This window comes from Dermacentor albipictus, chromosome 9 (assembly GCF_038994185.2).
Source record: "Dermacentor albipictus isolate Rhodes 1998 colony chromosome 9, USDA_Dalb.pri_finalv2, whole genome shotgun sequence".
Taxonomy (NCBI): domain Eukaryota; kingdom Metazoa; phylum Arthropoda; class Arachnida; order Ixodida; family Ixodidae; genus Dermacentor; species Dermacentor albipictus.
In genome coordinates, this window is record NC_091829.1 from 44,818,198 (window position 1) to 44,835,603 (window position 17,406).

At 46.3% G+C, this 17,406-nt stretch overlaps 1 protein-coding gene and 1 non-coding gene across 5 annotated transcripts in view; both read left to right on the forward strand.

Moving 5' to 3' along the window:
• The window catches only part of LOC139049756 (gamma-aminobutyric acid type B receptor subunit 2-like), a 389,157-nt gene that overhangs the window by 323,464 nt on the left and 48,287 nt on the right, over positions 1–17,406 (forward strand). For all 4 annotated transcript variants that reach the window (XM_070525558.1, XM_070525559.1, XM_070525557.1 and 1 more), the window contains exons 11-13: positions 4,109–4,241; positions 6,703–6,810; positions 14,894–15,016. In XM_070525558.1, coding sequence (XP_070381659.1) covers positions 4,109–4,241; positions 6,703–6,810; positions 14,894–15,016 — 364 coding nt within the window. The remainder of the gene's footprint in view (positions 1–4,108; positions 4,242–6,702; positions 6,811–14,893; positions 15,017–17,406) is intronic.
• Positions 5,849–5,920, forward strand: TRNAT-CGU (transfer RNA threonine (anticodon CGU)). The gene has a single exon. It is a non-coding gene; the product is annotated as a tRNA-Thr (tRNA).

Consider the following 17,406-nt stretch of genomic DNA (forward strand, 5'->3'; position numbering starts at 1 on the left):
CATCGAGGTCCCCGCCGCGATCATCAGCCGTATCTTCGACGGCTCGCGATGTTACCCATGCGGTGTCGGGAATAGTAACCCCGGTTGCCTCCGTTCCTACTTAGCCGTCGCGTTCCGCACGCAATATCGCCTCCATCACGTCTTAGTCTACTAGATACTGAAGCTCGTCTTCGTTCGCCTGGCCGCTCGCACGGGCGCTGGAGGGCACGCAGTCTTGGCTCACGTGACCGAACGCCCTGCACCGGGTGCAAAGGGGCGCGAGGCAGAGCCGCCGCGAATGACCTGTCCGCCGACACCAGACGCACATCGGAGGCCGCCCTGGGACCACAACGAGGACTGTGGTGTCGGACAGAGTCATCGTGTGCGGCAGCTCTTCCCGCGTGACGCCCGGCTTGAGGCACATGCGAACGTGCCGGGTGGTGGATTCGACTCCTTCGAACCCCGCGATGGACCACGTGCGCGAAGCGCTCGAACTCCGCGCGCAGCGACTCGTTCGTCGCGTGGTACGGCACGCAGTGGACCTTGACCCACAGCTCTTCGCAGTCGGCGTCAAGAACGGCGCAGTGCCTCCCCTTCACCCGCAGGCTCCCGGCGGTCACCAGAACTCCCTTGGTCTCGTCCGTCTTGAGCTTCAGCAGCCATAAGTGGCTGTACACGAACACTCCGAGAGCGGCGACGTGACCCAGGACTCCGATTTCCTCCAGTGGCTGTCGAAAATCTCGGATGTCGTAATGTTCGTTCACGTCGCAGTGTAGGATAGGCACATATTAATCTCCTCACCTCTGGGTAGTCATTCTGGCACGACGAAGCGGTAACCCGGTGGTGGGCTGGACGCTTCTTGGCGCGCTTCGCTCATGGCCGATGCCTGCCGAGTGCTGCGTCGAACGTGCGTTCTGCTCTGAAGCTCGGTGCTTTCATGGGCACCGCGGTGGGCAAGGTCTATTTATATATACCTCGTAAAGCACGAGTTCAAAGGCTGCGCGAAAGCGATTGCCATTGACATCCGAAACTGAGGGCAGGGTGACTGACCTATGTGCGAGTATAAATTTCGGGGCGAAACGTAAGATCGAGAAAAAAATATAGATACACGTACGTATAATGAGTTGTGTTCTGTTTGAACAGATTCAACGCGTAATTGTAGCCAGTGGAGACACACTGGCATGGCACATGGATCGCATGGCGGCAACGACAGGATTTCGGCGCTGCCCGCTCGATGCGGGCTAACGACATGGCATTTGGTTTCTACATACCTAGTGGACGAGCTTAAACCACAGAAACACAGACTAAGACGTCATCAGCAATTACGTGTTACGCCATCATACGTAGCCGTGGCTATGTCACGTGGTATATGTTAAAGCGACGATGACATTTACACTCTGGCGAATAAATCTTAAATCAGTAACTCTCGCTATCATGGAGTCGGTACAACGTTGCACAATTTCTACGTAGCGTGATACGAGGAAAGTACTGAGGAGAGTGGGCCGGTCCGGGAGATAGTGCTGTCGAACGCGAAGCCTCAGAGCGGGGGCTGTAACAGGGAAAGAAAACGAGGATGTGGCACGAGGCGCCCGCTGCGAGCATTTCAAAGCATGGTTGGCTTTGGAAAAAGAGAACTATGCTTGCGATCATAGCCAAATGGAAAGACAACCGGGCTGCTGTGGTCGACGGCTGAGATTCGATTCCACCGTCGGTCACTCATTGTTTTCTTTTATACCGAAGCCTCTAGTTGGTCGGGATTTCTCGTGTCCGTCAGCCAACAAAGAAAAAGAAGGCAGAAAACTTAACCGAAAAAAAAGTGCATGTCTCCTTTGGAATTAGGCATACAACGCACAGCTCAGTATTCATTTCAATAAAGAAAAGCACAAAACATTCGTCAAAACCGCATGATGTATGATAAGGCGCCTGTGATCAATGCGAGGCACGTCCCTTCTGCCCGCGTCTGTTTCCTGGAAAAGATTACGGTTGATTAAGCTGCTCTGGTGGGAAAGGTACGACAGCATCATATGAACCAGTGAGTGACGTCACCAAACTTCATATATAAAAGGGAGACCTGCCTAGCAACTCATTCAGTTCATTGCAAGACCGCCATGGGTCGACCGCGCGAAGTTGAGACACCCGAAGAGCAGCGTGAATACGATGAGCGTCGAAGAGTGCAATATCGTAACGTTCAACAACGGTGACGCGCTAAGACTACGCAGAGCAACAAAATATTCCATATCCCCATCGACGGCACTTAAGAAAATTGTCACGGTTCGTTATTACCATTCTACCACCAATTAAGAGTGCCTCGAACTACGTAGCGCTCAACTAGAGTGCCTGGCATTTGCCGGTTAACATTTCCTATTCTTCTCCCTATCGCTCTCAGCAGTCAACTCACTAGGCTCCTTGAGGGCATTATTACAAAGAGACTGCGGCACAGACGCTGGAACGTTTGCCTCAGGAAAGAGAGGTTCACCGTTCGAATCCAGCTTTGCAAGCACCATTTCATTTTAACAAAAGGCATCGCCTCTGCAGATTTTGGAAGTCGCTTTATTTGATCTGTTCGTGGGGGCTGAATGAAATGCTTTGCAAAACTAGAGAGGACTTCGAAGACGCGGTGATGGACGTATTCGAACGTCTATATGGGTCTACTTGCCCTGTAACGCATACGTTATACGTGAAAACAAATGCGCTGTAGAAGGTGCGAAGAGCAACACGGAGCGACGCAACGGCTATCAAAAATGAAAACAAAAATATAAACGACAAGGGTGGTTTTAGGACTGTAGAGGAAACCCCCACGAGTGTCGTGGTGCGATACATCATGGTGGCGATGAGCAGCGTGATGCAAATAATAATAATAATAATAATAATAATAATAATAATAATAATAATAATAATAATAATAATAATAATAATAATAATAATAATAATAATAATAATAATAAATAAACGAAACAAGTACTCGTAGACGTTATTTCAATGTGCATTGCGCACTGCTTTACATCTCGCAGACAATATTGTCAACGTCCTTCACCTATCGCTGAAGTTGTTCTATCTATCTATCTATCTATCTATCTATCTATCTATCTATCTATCTATCTATCTATCTATCTATCTATCTATCTATCTATCTATCTATCTATCTATCTATCTATCTATCTATCTATCTATCTATCTATCTATCTATCTATCTATCTATCTATCTATCTATCTATCTATCTATCTATCTATCTATCTATCTATCTATCTATCTATGTCTTTGTTTACGTGCGTAATATTTTCTTGCTAAGACGTCAGTAAACGTACTCGACTTTAAGTTTAACAAAGCTGCCAGTGGCAGGCTTTGTACTCCGTTATATGCTTGTGCACGCCCCAATACTAAACTGGGGGCGGAAGTTGAATAAGCGCTGGACGCATAAAACTGGCAAACATTGGTGCGCCGAAAACCACCGAAGATACGAGTTCGATCTGTCGCGGTTCCTATTCCTCGATTTTTTTTCAGTGTTTTATTCATTACCCAAAGACCTGAGAGCCAATCAATCAGAGAACATGGCAGCCGATCGTGGCCGTGAAACAGCCAAATGTGTTCAGAATTTCATTCTCGGTGTGGCTTTAAACTCGGCGAAACAAAGTGCTCGTACATATAACGGCACAATGCTCGTGTAGAACCATTTACAATGGTTTTCTTTATAATCCTTTCAACAACGTGCCTTTCTTCGCCTCCTTTAGACCCGTGGTACCCTCAAGCTTCGGCAAGATATTTTACTTAATTAATTATTTCATAGTGACAAACTTTTCAGACGATTTCTTGGTAGAGGAAGCCCGGCCTTACAATTCTTGAATCATGGGACTTCCTACTGTATATGTAAGCTGTGTATTATTTCGTGCAATCATCTGATATGAATCTGAAATGTACTGGACTGGCAAACGTCTTGGTTATCCTCGTTCAGTACATGCTCCATAAAACGTGAACCGCGAAACTCGCAAGGTCTCCAGGATATCTGCGGCCCTGTGACCAACGAGGTCTTATTTTCGAATTAAAAATCAATTCCTATCTTCTAACCATTTCTTTGTATTTGAAGCTTCAGCTTGACACTGACATTTTGTTGATGTTGTAACGTGTGCGCAGGTACATCAAGATGTCCAGCCCGTACCTGAACAACCTGATCATCGTGGGCTGCATCCTCACCTACACCAGCGTCATCCTTCTCGGAATGGACTCTGGTTTTACATCGGTCGCCAACTTTCCTTACATATGCGCGGTCAGTCAATCGTACTTTTTCTCTCTTTCTCACTCATTCGTCCGTTATGGATGATGATGAGAATGACGATGGTGGTGGTGGTGGTGGTGGTGGTGGTGATGATGATGATGATGATGAAGACTACAAAAAAAGAAAAGAGGATAGGGATAAGTCCTACTAGCTGCAGGAGGACCTGCAACATTTTCCGGCAAATGCTCCGCCAGAGCGCTGCCTATCAAGTACGGTACCGTCTGAAGCCTGGCATATTCCCGTTGGTAACGGTAGGTAGGAAGGAAGGAAAACAAGAGGTTAAAGGCACAGAGGGAAACCAGTCCGGTTGCCTAGTCTGCACAGGGGGATGGGGTAAGGGCAGGAAAGATAACAAAACAAGGGAATATATTAAAAAATGAACGCATCAGCTCGCACACTCTATAGTTTTTCAATGAGTCCTGTTTGTTTTTAAAACAGCATACTAGCGCTTTTAAAGCAGTTCTTGCCGACGTCGGCTGAGACCAGGGTCTAATTATTCTGGCTTCCCTAAGTGGATGGTTGTCAGTTTTGTCAAACGTGATGCTGAGGATTTTTTAAATTTTTTAGTTTTTTATAGGGGGGGGGGAGCATGGAAACGATGACAATCGCACAGACGGTGCGCTATCGTCTCTTTGCACCCGCTAACTTCACAATCTGGATTTATGGCCATTTCGAAGAGGGCAGGAGTACGCATTGGTAAAAGCTACTCCAAGCCATAGGCGACAAATTAGCTCTACCCTCCCGCCGTGGCAACGGTAGTAAACGGCAATACGTACGTTCGCATGCGAAGTTCCCGTTAGCAGCCTCGAATATGAGCCTGTGAAAATCAAAAGTTCTAAGATGTCGCACTGATTGCTTTCTTCGTTAACATTTTGTCCGACCAAGGGCCCAGTAACGCTCTTTCGATCAACTGCGTGTTGTTAATCGACGCTAACGAAGAGGTGGATGCCTGCCGTTCACATTAACATGGGGGACAAGCAGCTCCCACCACGTGCACACGCGTGCCAATCGTCTTGGTCGCTCACATCACGCGGCGCTCTGGAATGGCGACGCACTGGAATGACGACAATGCTTGTTTCTCAAACTGGCTGAAAGTGGGTGCTGGGGCGGAGCACTTTAAAAGAGTGCATATAATACCTTATTCACTCAAGCAGGCTAGGCTACCAATTTGTCACCGTCCTGTTTCAAAGGGGATGTTAATAAAGCATCATCATCATCATCATCATCACCATCATCATCATCATTGTGCCGGCAATTCTCGCAAGGCTATACCACCTGCAGCCAACGTCGTTCTCCTGGTCCTCTTTTCACAGCTTTTTTTTTTAAATTTAAATATAGAAACTCGTTTGCGTAATACAATGCCAATGCAATGCCAATGTGCAAAAAAGAACATATGAACGACTGACTTAACGAACATATGAACGCCCATATGATTGACCAGATGCTCTCACCCAATAAGATCACGTACTCGTGACGCCTGCGGCAGAAATGATGTTCCACATCCGCCGCCAAGTTTGTGAATAGTGGCACTGGCTTAGACTCCTTGTTGGTTCTAGTAGTAACGCATAAATACCCCAAAACGTGTATGGGAAGACGGCACCGCGGTAGCTCAATTGGTAGAGCATCGCACGCGTAATGCGAAGACGTGGGTTCGTTCCCCTCCTGCGGCAAGTTGATTTTTCATCCGCTTTCAATTCCTATAATTTATAATATCTTTATTTCTACTAGTCAGTACAAGTAATTTCCCCTGTGTCGTCCTTTATGTCTTTGTTGGCTTCTTATGATATATATATATATATATATATATATATATATATATATATATATATATATATGTGTGTGTGTGTGTGTGTGTGTGTGTGTGTGTGTGTGTTCAACGAACATGTATGCTCGCAGATATACGCTAATGCCAGCGATTGAATAATTTTGTTTAAACCAGGGTCAAGCAGTCGATCAATATCCGAAGTCAGTACTTCTGTACTAGGCCTCCGCTGTATCAGATGCATGTTAACTGTATGCAGCACCAGCTCTACTGCGCCATCTCTAATCTGTGGCTCCTCGATACGTGGTGTCCAAATCCATGCCTCAGCCACGATTGACTCCGAGTATAAAGAAACGAGCCCTCGAAGGCAATGCATTCGCAAAGCGTAGGCACCGGAAGTGGTCGCGGAGCCGAAAGTAAATCATAGCCGCCATGTTTTGGACATTAACTATACCGACCAGGCCACCACGCGCTGGCGCCACCGCCGCCGCACGAAAAGCGTTGTGGGACTTCTCTATACAGCTTGTCTGTAATTGTTCGTTGCACGTGACCTTTAAAGCGACAAAATAACGCGACATGCATGCGGAACGCCGGTTAACCACGCTTAGTCCTGTGAGGGTGAGAGGAAGAAGAAAACCTTCCGCGCCTTTGTCAAGCCTTATGATTGGTCGCTCTTTTTTTTTTTTTCAGGCGCGGGCCTGGGTCCTCATGTCGGGGTTCACGCTCGCGTTCGGCGCCATGTTCAGCAAGACGTGGCGAGTGCACGCAATCTTCACGAACATAAAGCTCAACAAGAAGGTGAGTCTTCCCTTTCATTTTACCTCATTATATGATTAGTGCTGCCAGCGCTCTTCGGGATAATTTGCGGAAGAAGCGGAAACGAACAGCTGTTCAAATGCATTCAAATGAGCTCTAAAGTGCACGAGACATTCGTATAGACGGTTCGCGTTTACGTCATTGTGGTCGCCACCTTGGAGCACTACAGCGCGCCGGCAAGCTGCGTATAAACAAGAAACGTGACTGTATCGACACCACCTAGATAAGCACAAGGCCGTTCTCGCCCGACTGCCATAGAATCTAATGGGGATGCTCCCGAGTGGGCAACAGTGATCCTGACGTCACCGCTTTCATCACGCCAGCCTTGTGAATGGAAATTTCGGGCCCGGTAGCGTGACGTCATGGATGGGAGTAAACAGGCCTTGTGCTATGTAGATGGTGTTGACTGTGTTCGTCGGACGTGTCTTTCACCGAGCGACCAAACGATAACGGTGGTGATCCGGTAGAAAGCGGTCACCGTAAAAAAAATGCAAAACAATGTACTCGTGATAACATATTGCGCACTGACGTCATCGTACCCGCCATGTGCGGGTACTATTATAGCGTGGTGAGAGGCGACGTCTGTGACGTCACGTCAAAGTTATCTAATAATATGTGAGGTAAACAATCAGCCGATTTTTTATCCTAAAGGAAGCCGCGCCCCGACTTGTTGATTTGTTGTTCTTTCAAGAAAAGAAAAAAATTAAAGCCTACACTTATATCATGGCACTCAACAATATGTAGCCGCCAAATTCTTCCGCTGTTCGCGAAACACATACGTATTAAAGAGGGTAGGGACGTTGACTGTTCGTTTTATTTTTCGCTTCCTCTTTCATGTACGAGTTTCAAAGAGTAACCTCCAATCCCTGCTTCCACACAAGATTCTAAAGCCTTTTGCGCGATATTGCGTCTTTACGCAACTGGACGGCAGCACACCTTAAGTGGCTTAAGCAATGGTTCCGGAGCGCATTATATCGGGAGGAAGCGGCTTTACGCTACCTCATACGGCAGCGTGAATGATGACGAGAAATGAACTCGAAAGCGTCACGCTGCCATTTCAGTAATGCATAACGCCTAATAGGAGGCGCAGAGATCATCTGCGACGTTGAGAAAAGCTGGCAGCAATCATATATATAGCACATATGTATTCTATGCGTCGGGCCGGAATATGGCACTACAGTTTTTGTTCTTCTTTCACATATAATGTACGCGAGTTGAAACGACTCTTCGTGCAATATCGTTGAGTAAAATTTTTTTAGAACCCAGTCTTTAGAGGTTGAATGTGAATGTCTTGCGAAGAAATATGACATTTCCTCCCAATACCAAGAAGGAGCCTTGTCAAGAGAATTAGCAATGAGACTGTTACTGTGATATAAAAATAATAGCGAACAGGCGACCGAACGAATGAAGTAATGGCAGAATGAATTAATGAAAAACAGTTTTCGGGCACGCAGCAAGCTGCTTCAATATTTGGGGCCTCGATTATTCCTTTTAAGATCAAATATTATGCAAGACAGCATCCACATGTGTTGTTTTGATACAACAAGCAAACCGGAGCGCCTCTGCAAGCACTCACCGATCGAAATGGCAACTCCGCGTTTTTTAAAATGCGCAAGCATTTCTATGCCACTCATCGAGAAAACCCGTCCGTCTGTCCATCTGTTACGTAAGACGAGTTGTTATAAATAAATTGTATAAAACATAAATAATTCGAGAGGAACAACGTTGGCGGTGGTGAGTTTCGAACCCTGTGACCCCACACTAAGAAGCCGATTGTCTTACACACTGGGCTAAACACCCATGGTTGCAGAAGATGAATACATCTGAACCATATGAACGTGCTGTACCGGCGGTTCAAAACAAATGCCAAAGAACAGTTTCTACGAAGGCTTTGTTGAAAGATTTAATGATGGTGGAATAAAGGCCGTCTCTACCACCACATGTAGAGCCGCCTTGAAGCATTGCAGGCGTTGGGAGAATTCCGATTCTGCGATAATTTAATGCCAAACACCCCACATCCCCGATGCGTTTCGGTGATCGCCGGGTGTGCCTTCCATTGGAGCCTTACTTCACCGACCCAAATGCCACCGACATCTGCGGGCCCAGGCACTTCGCGTCGCGCGACACAGACAGATAAGCAGTCAATAAATTGATAAGAATCATAAGGAGTGATGAGGGGTTATATGGGTCTCATCGTGGTTGATAATGGTTCGACGAGGATTGATAAGGTGCTAAAGAGCGACAAGGACTTGTAATGGTTGGAACAATTCTGATAAAGTTGATAAGAATTGATGAGGGTCGAATCACGTCCGAAAAAGTTGATAATGACAAGTAAGCGTCGGTAAGGATCGGATCGATTGCGATAATGTTGATAACGACATATAAGGGTTGATAGGGGTTCATACTGGTCGGGTCAAGTTTGATAAGATTGGTAATGACACCGGGCTCCGTGGAGATGAGCAAGTGGCACAATACTTACGCACACTTGGACGACGCCAGTGGAGTGTCTGCCGTAACGTTTTGCCCTCTGCTTTTTGTGAAACAGAACACAACAATGACCACGCAAGAATTTGGGACCGCACGAACGCATACTCGGGGTGCGTCCGCTTCCAGCTTGCGTGTGTCGGTTTGCTGACCTCATAAGAGCTGGCACGCAACGTATCGTATACTTAGAAATCCGAGAATAGCAACCAAGTCGATACTTTCGAGACGACAGGCAATGTTACTCCTTGCCTTCTGGGACTTGTATCTATATGCGATAATGTGCTTCTTACGTTTCGTTTTCAGTCGTTTTTCTTTTGCGTGTCAGCTTTTAGCGTTTAGCGTCTCAGCGAAAGATCACTGGACCGGACCAATCCCTGTCGAATATAAATATAAACTCCACGGAGTCTCTCATTTGGCAAAGTTCTGTCGTCGGCCGTAGAATACAATATCCTAAATATAGGGTATAAGCTTCTTCCCGTATGCGTCATCTAGCATGATGCATGTCTTTTACTTAAGCTCGCCATAAATGTCTATACGACGCTATAGTAGCGGCGCATAATCGCTCATCGTTATTGCTTTCCCCACAATGTTTTTTTTTCTGTAGACTGAACACTCTTGTCAGCGATTTCATTTCTTCTTCTTTCTTTTTTGTTATTCGGCAGCCTACCTCAGGCATAATGCAGCATACTCACTAGCGGGCGTTTCCCAGCCGACGAATACCGGCACAATACTAATACTGACTTTTGTCCAATGTTCGATACTCCTGCTCTCGAAGAATTCCATCTCCCGATGAACGTCTAACTTGACGCGACTATCGTAGAACCGATGTGGCGACGCACCGCATTCGCAAAGCCGAAACGTGTATGCAGCCAGGCTTCTCTCTCGCCCCTTGCCGCCGCATACGCTGTGCATAATATAGCGGCGCCACCGCGAAGTCTGCGCGTGCCATGGGTTCAATTCCGCGGAGCATCGGAAAATTTTTTCAAATGTCTTTCTTTTTCTTCGTCACTGAAGAACGGCACATAGGCAGCTAAGTTGGCGTCGAAGGGGCTCACTGAAGAGCCATGGCACGTCCCCAGTGCTCCACATTTTTATCAGAAGGTATTGAATTGAATCTTATGGTTGTACGGAGCACTGCAGAATGTACGCAAGACATTGCTTGAGTCCACAGCCAGCGGCTAGTAAAGGGTCCAAGCGAGAAAGATTTAGGAACCGCAGGCAACCATTTGTCCAAATTAGAGACGTCAATACACAGAAGTTTACATGAAATGTACAAAAAAAAAGTTAATAGTCACTCTAAAGACTCGTTGGTGTCCCACCTGTCAGAAATGATAAATTTGTATAAACTACAAAAATCTAACAGGAGCGCGTTGAAGCTGTGCAAGGATTATAGCAACGTAAATAGAATGTATACTATCACATCACAAAGATAACATCATAATCCCCCAGATCACAAATAATGTGTAATATCGCACCCGCACTGAACAGCGGGCACGAGGTCGCGGGATCGAATCCCGGCCACGGCGGCCGCATTTCGATGGGGGCGAAATGCGAAAACACCCGTGTGCTTAGATTTAGGTGCACGTTAAAGAACCCCAGGTGGTCAAAATTTCCGGAGTCCTCCACTACGGCGTGCCTCATAATCAGAAAGTGGTTTTGGCACGTAAAACCACAAATATTAACTGAACAGCGGCACATACGCAATGCCACATACCCAGTGTCGCCATCCAGTGACACAAGTTAGTACGTCGGATGGTTAGTTTCGAACCCTCGATACAACAGTCCGAGGCGTTACCCATTAGACCATGGACTACCTTTCCATGACCCAAGTTATCGGAATATTGTTAGATAAGCAGATAGACAGACAGCCCCCAGAAAGTTCGTTATGCATGTTAATAAATCTCATCTCATTAAAAGGGCTGTCAATTTGCACACGCGTAATTAAATCTTTTTATTTGCACGCGCTGGGTAAATTCTTATCCAGTCATGAAAGACCATGCTATAAATTAAGCTGCAGCTTCACAGCATCAACTGCTGAGCAGGGAAAAAAAATTCGGCAGAACCCAGCTCACGATGACTGTCGACAGCAATGCGCTTAGCATTGAAGACCCGCCGTGGTTGCTGAGTGGCTATGGTGTTAGGCTGCTGAGCACAAGATCGCGGGATCATATCCCGGCCACTGCAGCTGTATTTCCACGGGGGCGACTAGCAAAAACGTAAGTGTACTTAGATTTAGGCGCACGTTAAAGAACCCCAGGTGGTCCAAATTTCCGGAGTCTCCCACTACGGCGTGCCCCATAATCAGATCGTGGTTTACCTAGTTACCGATGTTTGCGCCAGCCATGTTCGTTAAAGAACTGCACACACCTACTGGCACACACCGAGTGACCCAATTTGGTACCAGAGGGGTTCATTCAAGAGTATAGCACACACTGAGTGGCCCACACGCAGTGACCCAAGTCGGTGTCAAAGAGGTTCATTGAAGAGCGGCACGTTGGTACATACGCTACATACCCAGTGACCCAAGTTGGTCCGACGGCTGGTTTCCGAACCCTGTCCTCTCAGCATAGCAGCCCGACGAACTATACGCATTCTAAAATAGACTGCCGTGAGACCCATCTTTGTGAGATAGATAGATAGATAGATAGATAGATAGATAGATAGATAGATAGATAGATAGATAGATAGATAGATAGATAGATAGATAGATAGATAGATAGATAGATAGATAGATAGATAGATAGATAGATAGATAGATAGATAGATAGATAGATAGATAGATAGATAGATAGATAGATAGATAGATAGATAGATAGATAGATAGATAGATAGATAGATAGATAGATAGATAGATAGATAGATAGATAGATAGATAGATAGATAGATAGATAGATAGATAGATAGATAGATAGATAGATAGATAGATAGATAGATAGATAGATAGATAGATAGATAGATAGATAGATAGATAGATAGATAGATAGATAGATAGATAGATAGATAGATAGATAGCCCCCGAAAGTGCGTGATGTACTCTAAGGATGCTAAAAGGAAATGACACATAGATCCCAATATTATTGCCTGGATAGAAAACGTTCTTTTTAACAGAACGCAATTTTTTACCGCTGAAGAATTTGATTCCCCTTGATGTCCGGTTACTTCGGTTGTGTAACAGGGTTCTGTCCTAGGCCCTCTTCTTTTTTTAATTTATATTAACGACCTGACTAATGTAGTTTAATCATCCGTTAGGCTATATGCTGGTGATTGCGTAATTTATCGCGTAATATCTTCTGACGCTGATTATACGCACGTCAGTGGGACTTCAACGCTATCACTAACTAGTGCAACGCATCAAAATGCATTTGAATGATAAATAGTGTAAAGTGATGAGATTTTCCCAAAAATCGACCACTTGTAACCCTCCTTTTTATAACATTGATGGTTCTGTGTTGGATGCAGGAACATCTTATATGTATCTGGGAGTTCACTTAACTGCTAACATTTCTTGACAAAATCGTGTTAACTACATTATTATAATACTAATCGCACGGTAGGTTATTTACGCTACAATTTTTCAAGGGTACCACTGTCTCTTAAATTAACATTCTGTAAAGCACTTGTAATGTCTCAGCTTGAATATGCAGGTGCTCTATGGGATCCTAGTCAAGAATTTCCCATTAATCAACTAGAATAGGTGTAAAACCGTCGTGCATTTCATTTTGTCGAAGTATTCCCACTCTTCCAGTGTATGGTCGATGAAACTCATTTTGCATCTTCCCGACGTCTCTATGTGCAGAAAAATGTCCAGTTTATCAATTTTTCACAAGATATTTCATAATGCAAACCTTAACAATAAACTTCTCAGTAAGACACCTTATCTGTCATGTCGTACTAACCAACACCATAAAGTTGACGTCCTTTTTTGTAGCACTAATTTATATTCCGATTCATTCATACTGAAGGCGGCCGAAGAATGGAATTACCTGCCCATCTCAATATACCCGCATTTAAATCTACCGTTGAAGATTATTTATGTACTAACCGCTTATGACGGGTGCTTTTTTCTGTAACGCTCTAACGTTCTCTAAAATTATATTACGCCTTGGGACACTGGAGGTAATGAAATTAATTAATTGCTCAATCATTAATTAATTAGCTTTTAATCATTACTTGTTTAATTACTAAATGCTTATCGCATTAAAACCAATCGCCCATCCAAACACTGCATGGCAAACAATGGTATAACCAGAACCTCGGGGCCATCATTGGGCACCTAGGTTAGCCTATTAAAGCGGCCCCCGAAGATTTCTCAAGCCACCATTTGCCCGTCGCAAGTAGCGCAGACATGCGGTTAGAAGGATAAATGCAACAAGAATGGCAGTGATAACGCTACGCAGGGCCGGGTTATTCTGCAGAGAAATTCCGCAATACAATAAAAAAAAGAATGCGTGCCCTCAACTCAAACTTTGTGCGGACATCTGTGCCCATTTCCGTAAGCCACTGACGTAACCCGTCGCTGCCAATGGTAAGAGCCCGAAGCGCCTACGAAGCGGAAGTTCGCATTGCATGGTTGCCTACACGTTCTGTGATCACGGACTCCGATCACACCAGTGTGCGGATGACGCTGTTACCATGGTAAGGAAAAAGCACCTTTGCGCTTTCTAGCGCATTTCGTTCTTGCCGCTAGTGGTAGAGCGACCTGGAATTGCGCAACGTGGCTTTCACCGCGAAAAGCAAAAGGGGTGCGGTAACAACGATGCACCGAGGCGAGAAACCTGCACCACGTGAACAGCGCGCAAAACGAGGCAGCGGGATGACAAGCTTGCCCCCGAGCATACGCAAGCGAGAGCCTTTGTTCTCAGAGGCCAGAGGTATGCCACCGTACCAAGGGCGAAAGAACAGCCAGCGCCCCTAACGCGTTTTGTGCTAGTGACTTTTTTCTTTCTGTTCTTTCTTTCCTTCTTTATGACGGTTTGCGTTAATCTACAAACTATAGCAAACGTAAATAAACTCTTAATTTATCACATTTTTGCTGCAGTGCAGTTGTTATCGGCAACTTTGTTTTTAACCAATCGCGGAGGAGCGAGTGGTGATGTCGATGATGCTTCTGGTGAACGCCTATGGGCGGTCGGCAGCTACGCAGTGATTTGCTTGCGTGATTAAGTAGTTCGATGTCGGTGCTTTGACCTACGCTAAGGGCATCTACAAGCGTCAGTCTACGCAGCCTGCAAAAGAAAGACGGGTACTTGAAAAGTGTTGGAGGGCCCCTTTAACAATACATCAGAACATTACGGAAACAATGCGCTACCTTTCAAAGCTAAAGCGGAGCTTTCAGTAGTTCCGGAAAATTGTTCCGCAGGCTGTTCTTTTTCTTTCCTGTAACCACAAGACATTTACCCGGTTTGCTACCCAAGCTGCACTATTAACAACCAGTAAGTTATTCCTTGCACACGTGCACCAGTCATTTCACACTGCATGTTCCAAGACCCACGCACAAGGTGGACGACTAAACATTGATATTTTGCGTCTCATTCCTTCGTGCTGTCAAGGATTGACAATCCTCCTTTCTTTAACCGCGCAGGTGATCAAGGACTACAAGTTGTTCATGGTGGTCGGAGTGTTCCTGATGCTCGACGTCATCATCCTGACCACTTGGCAGATCGTCGATCCCTTCTACCGTGAGGCGCGTCGCGGACAGCCTGTGGTGAGAGCCCGAAATGTTTTCTTTTTTTATGGGGTTTTACGTGCCAAAACCACTTTCTGATTATGAGGCACGCCGTAGTGGAGGACTCTGGAAATTTAGAGCACCTGGGGTTCTTTAAAGTGCACCTAAATCTAAGTACACGGGTGTCTTCGCATTTCGCCCCCATCGAAATGCGGCCGCCGTGCCTGGGATTCGAGCCCGCGACCTCGTGCTCAGCAGCCCAACTCCATAGCCTCTGAGCAACCACGGCGGGTCCCGAATTTCGAATCAAGTGTTCTCTCACGAAGCGATTTTATTCTGAACGGTGTCGATCGACTTCCGCAACGTTATCGAAGTTGAGGATGCATCAGCTTCTCTGATTGGCTTCAATCGAGAGAGGACAGATGCAGAGGAAATGTTCAATGAACTCCTCACTGCCGCGCGAAGGTGTGTCACTCATCCTAATGAGTAACGAACAAGTCTTTGTGAATACCACACCCAGCCACAAGCCATGCTATGAAGACTAGCGGGGCCTTTTACTATGCGTCCTGTTAGGTCACCTGAATTCAAGAAGGGGAACTGTGACAAAGGCAGTTAGACCGTGGCTGTATGCCTTACAAGCGCATAAATCTAAACGTGAAATGCTGCAGTTACCAAGTCGGCAGATATCAGTGAGGGACTGTAGTCTCGATGTGCATCTCCAACGATACCAGCCACATATGCGGGGCCAGAACATTTGCAGGCATGATGCTCATAAACAGAAGCATATTTAGCCTTCGTGCCATCAATAAACTTGAGTCATAAATAAAGCAAGTATGTGCAACGCTGTCTCGGAATATAAATGACGCGAAGTTAAGCTAAGTGGAAGCGGTAGAACGATCATAGCCTCGTCGCCTGTAGCACGAGGATGAAGGCGATATACGATGCTTGTCGAGAAAGGAATGTTGATAAAGAGTATGCACACAGAAATATGACCCGTATAAAAAAATCACAGCAGCATTATTGGCTCGATGACTGCCGACAGTAATGCAATTACCATTCCAGGAATTTAGCGACACTGTATTGCAGCAGTCACGTTTCTTTAAAATCTGCACTGTCGTTCTGAGACTTCCATTCAAGGCTTCCACATGCACTGTCCTCGGTATCGGCCAAAGTTGCTGTGGTACGTGACTGCCAAGGTTGGCCATGAGCATGATTACTGTATGGCGACGACGCAGGGACAACGACGGAAAGAATGAAGGGGCACTTAGTTATCTCCACCTGGATGAATGCGAAACCATTGCGGCTACGTCAGCAGAAGCTCGGCGACGTCTGATGGCGCCACTGGCGGAGTCACGTGACTTGAGCGGCAACGTCATTAGAAGCGCTGCGACGTGACGGTGACGGGGTTCGTCACAAAGTGCGCACAACGCAAGTTCCTGGGTTCGACGCCCACCAAAGGTCGTGGGTTGGAGTGCTTAAATGAACCCTATCTCAAAAAGCTGTTCCTTAATTCGCCTCAATTCACATCAAAGAGCGTGTGTTGTACTGCCACGAAAGGTAGAGGGTTCGTAGCCTTTCTGTACCATGGCGCGGTCACGCCAGCGACGCCAACGCCGCCATATGATGCTTTTGCATTAATAACGAAGGAATGACGTCGACCGGAACGACAAAGGCGGTATGACGACGATGTCTTGATGACAAAAGGATGGCGTTCCTGAAGGGACGACGCTGGTATAACGACGACAATGGGATGACGATGACTGTGTGAGGATGACGTCGTGACGAGTCGTGTGACAAGGCTGTAATAACGACGATGCAAGACCACGACGGCGTCACGAACATCAGTAGCTGAGTGTTCCAAGCTGAGTGGTCCAAGCTGAGTGGTCCAAGCTGTTCGGCCACTGGATCGGCGTGTAGAAGGCGTGAGGACGATGGCATGATGAGAGTCTGATGACGAAGCTCGAATGACGATGATTTAACGACCATGACGACATCTCGACCATGAGCACGCATACGTGCACCCCAGGCTGGTAGACAACGTGGGCCACTGGGCCGACGAAGAGGGAGAAAGGGAAGACGAAAGGAAGGACGGGAAGATAGGCAGGCAGGCTCAAAACCGCTGAAGTAGACGAAAATGCTAATCGAATTACAACGCTTAAGGCGTCTATACCCATTGTGTCACAGTGGCACAAGGTCCTCTTGGAGGATCGACGAAAAATGGCCAGATAAACCCAGTCGAACGTATTCCTATAGTTGCCCATGCTCAGTGGCTCAAGTTGCTGTCCATTTGGACACATACCCGGTGGCACATAGGCAGTGACCTAAATGGTTGTCTGCTCGACAAGACAGCAGGAAGCAGTCATCACCCGCAAGGTGGGTTAGATGCAAAAAGAAGCATCGCTTTAAAAGGAAATAATTGCGGCACAACC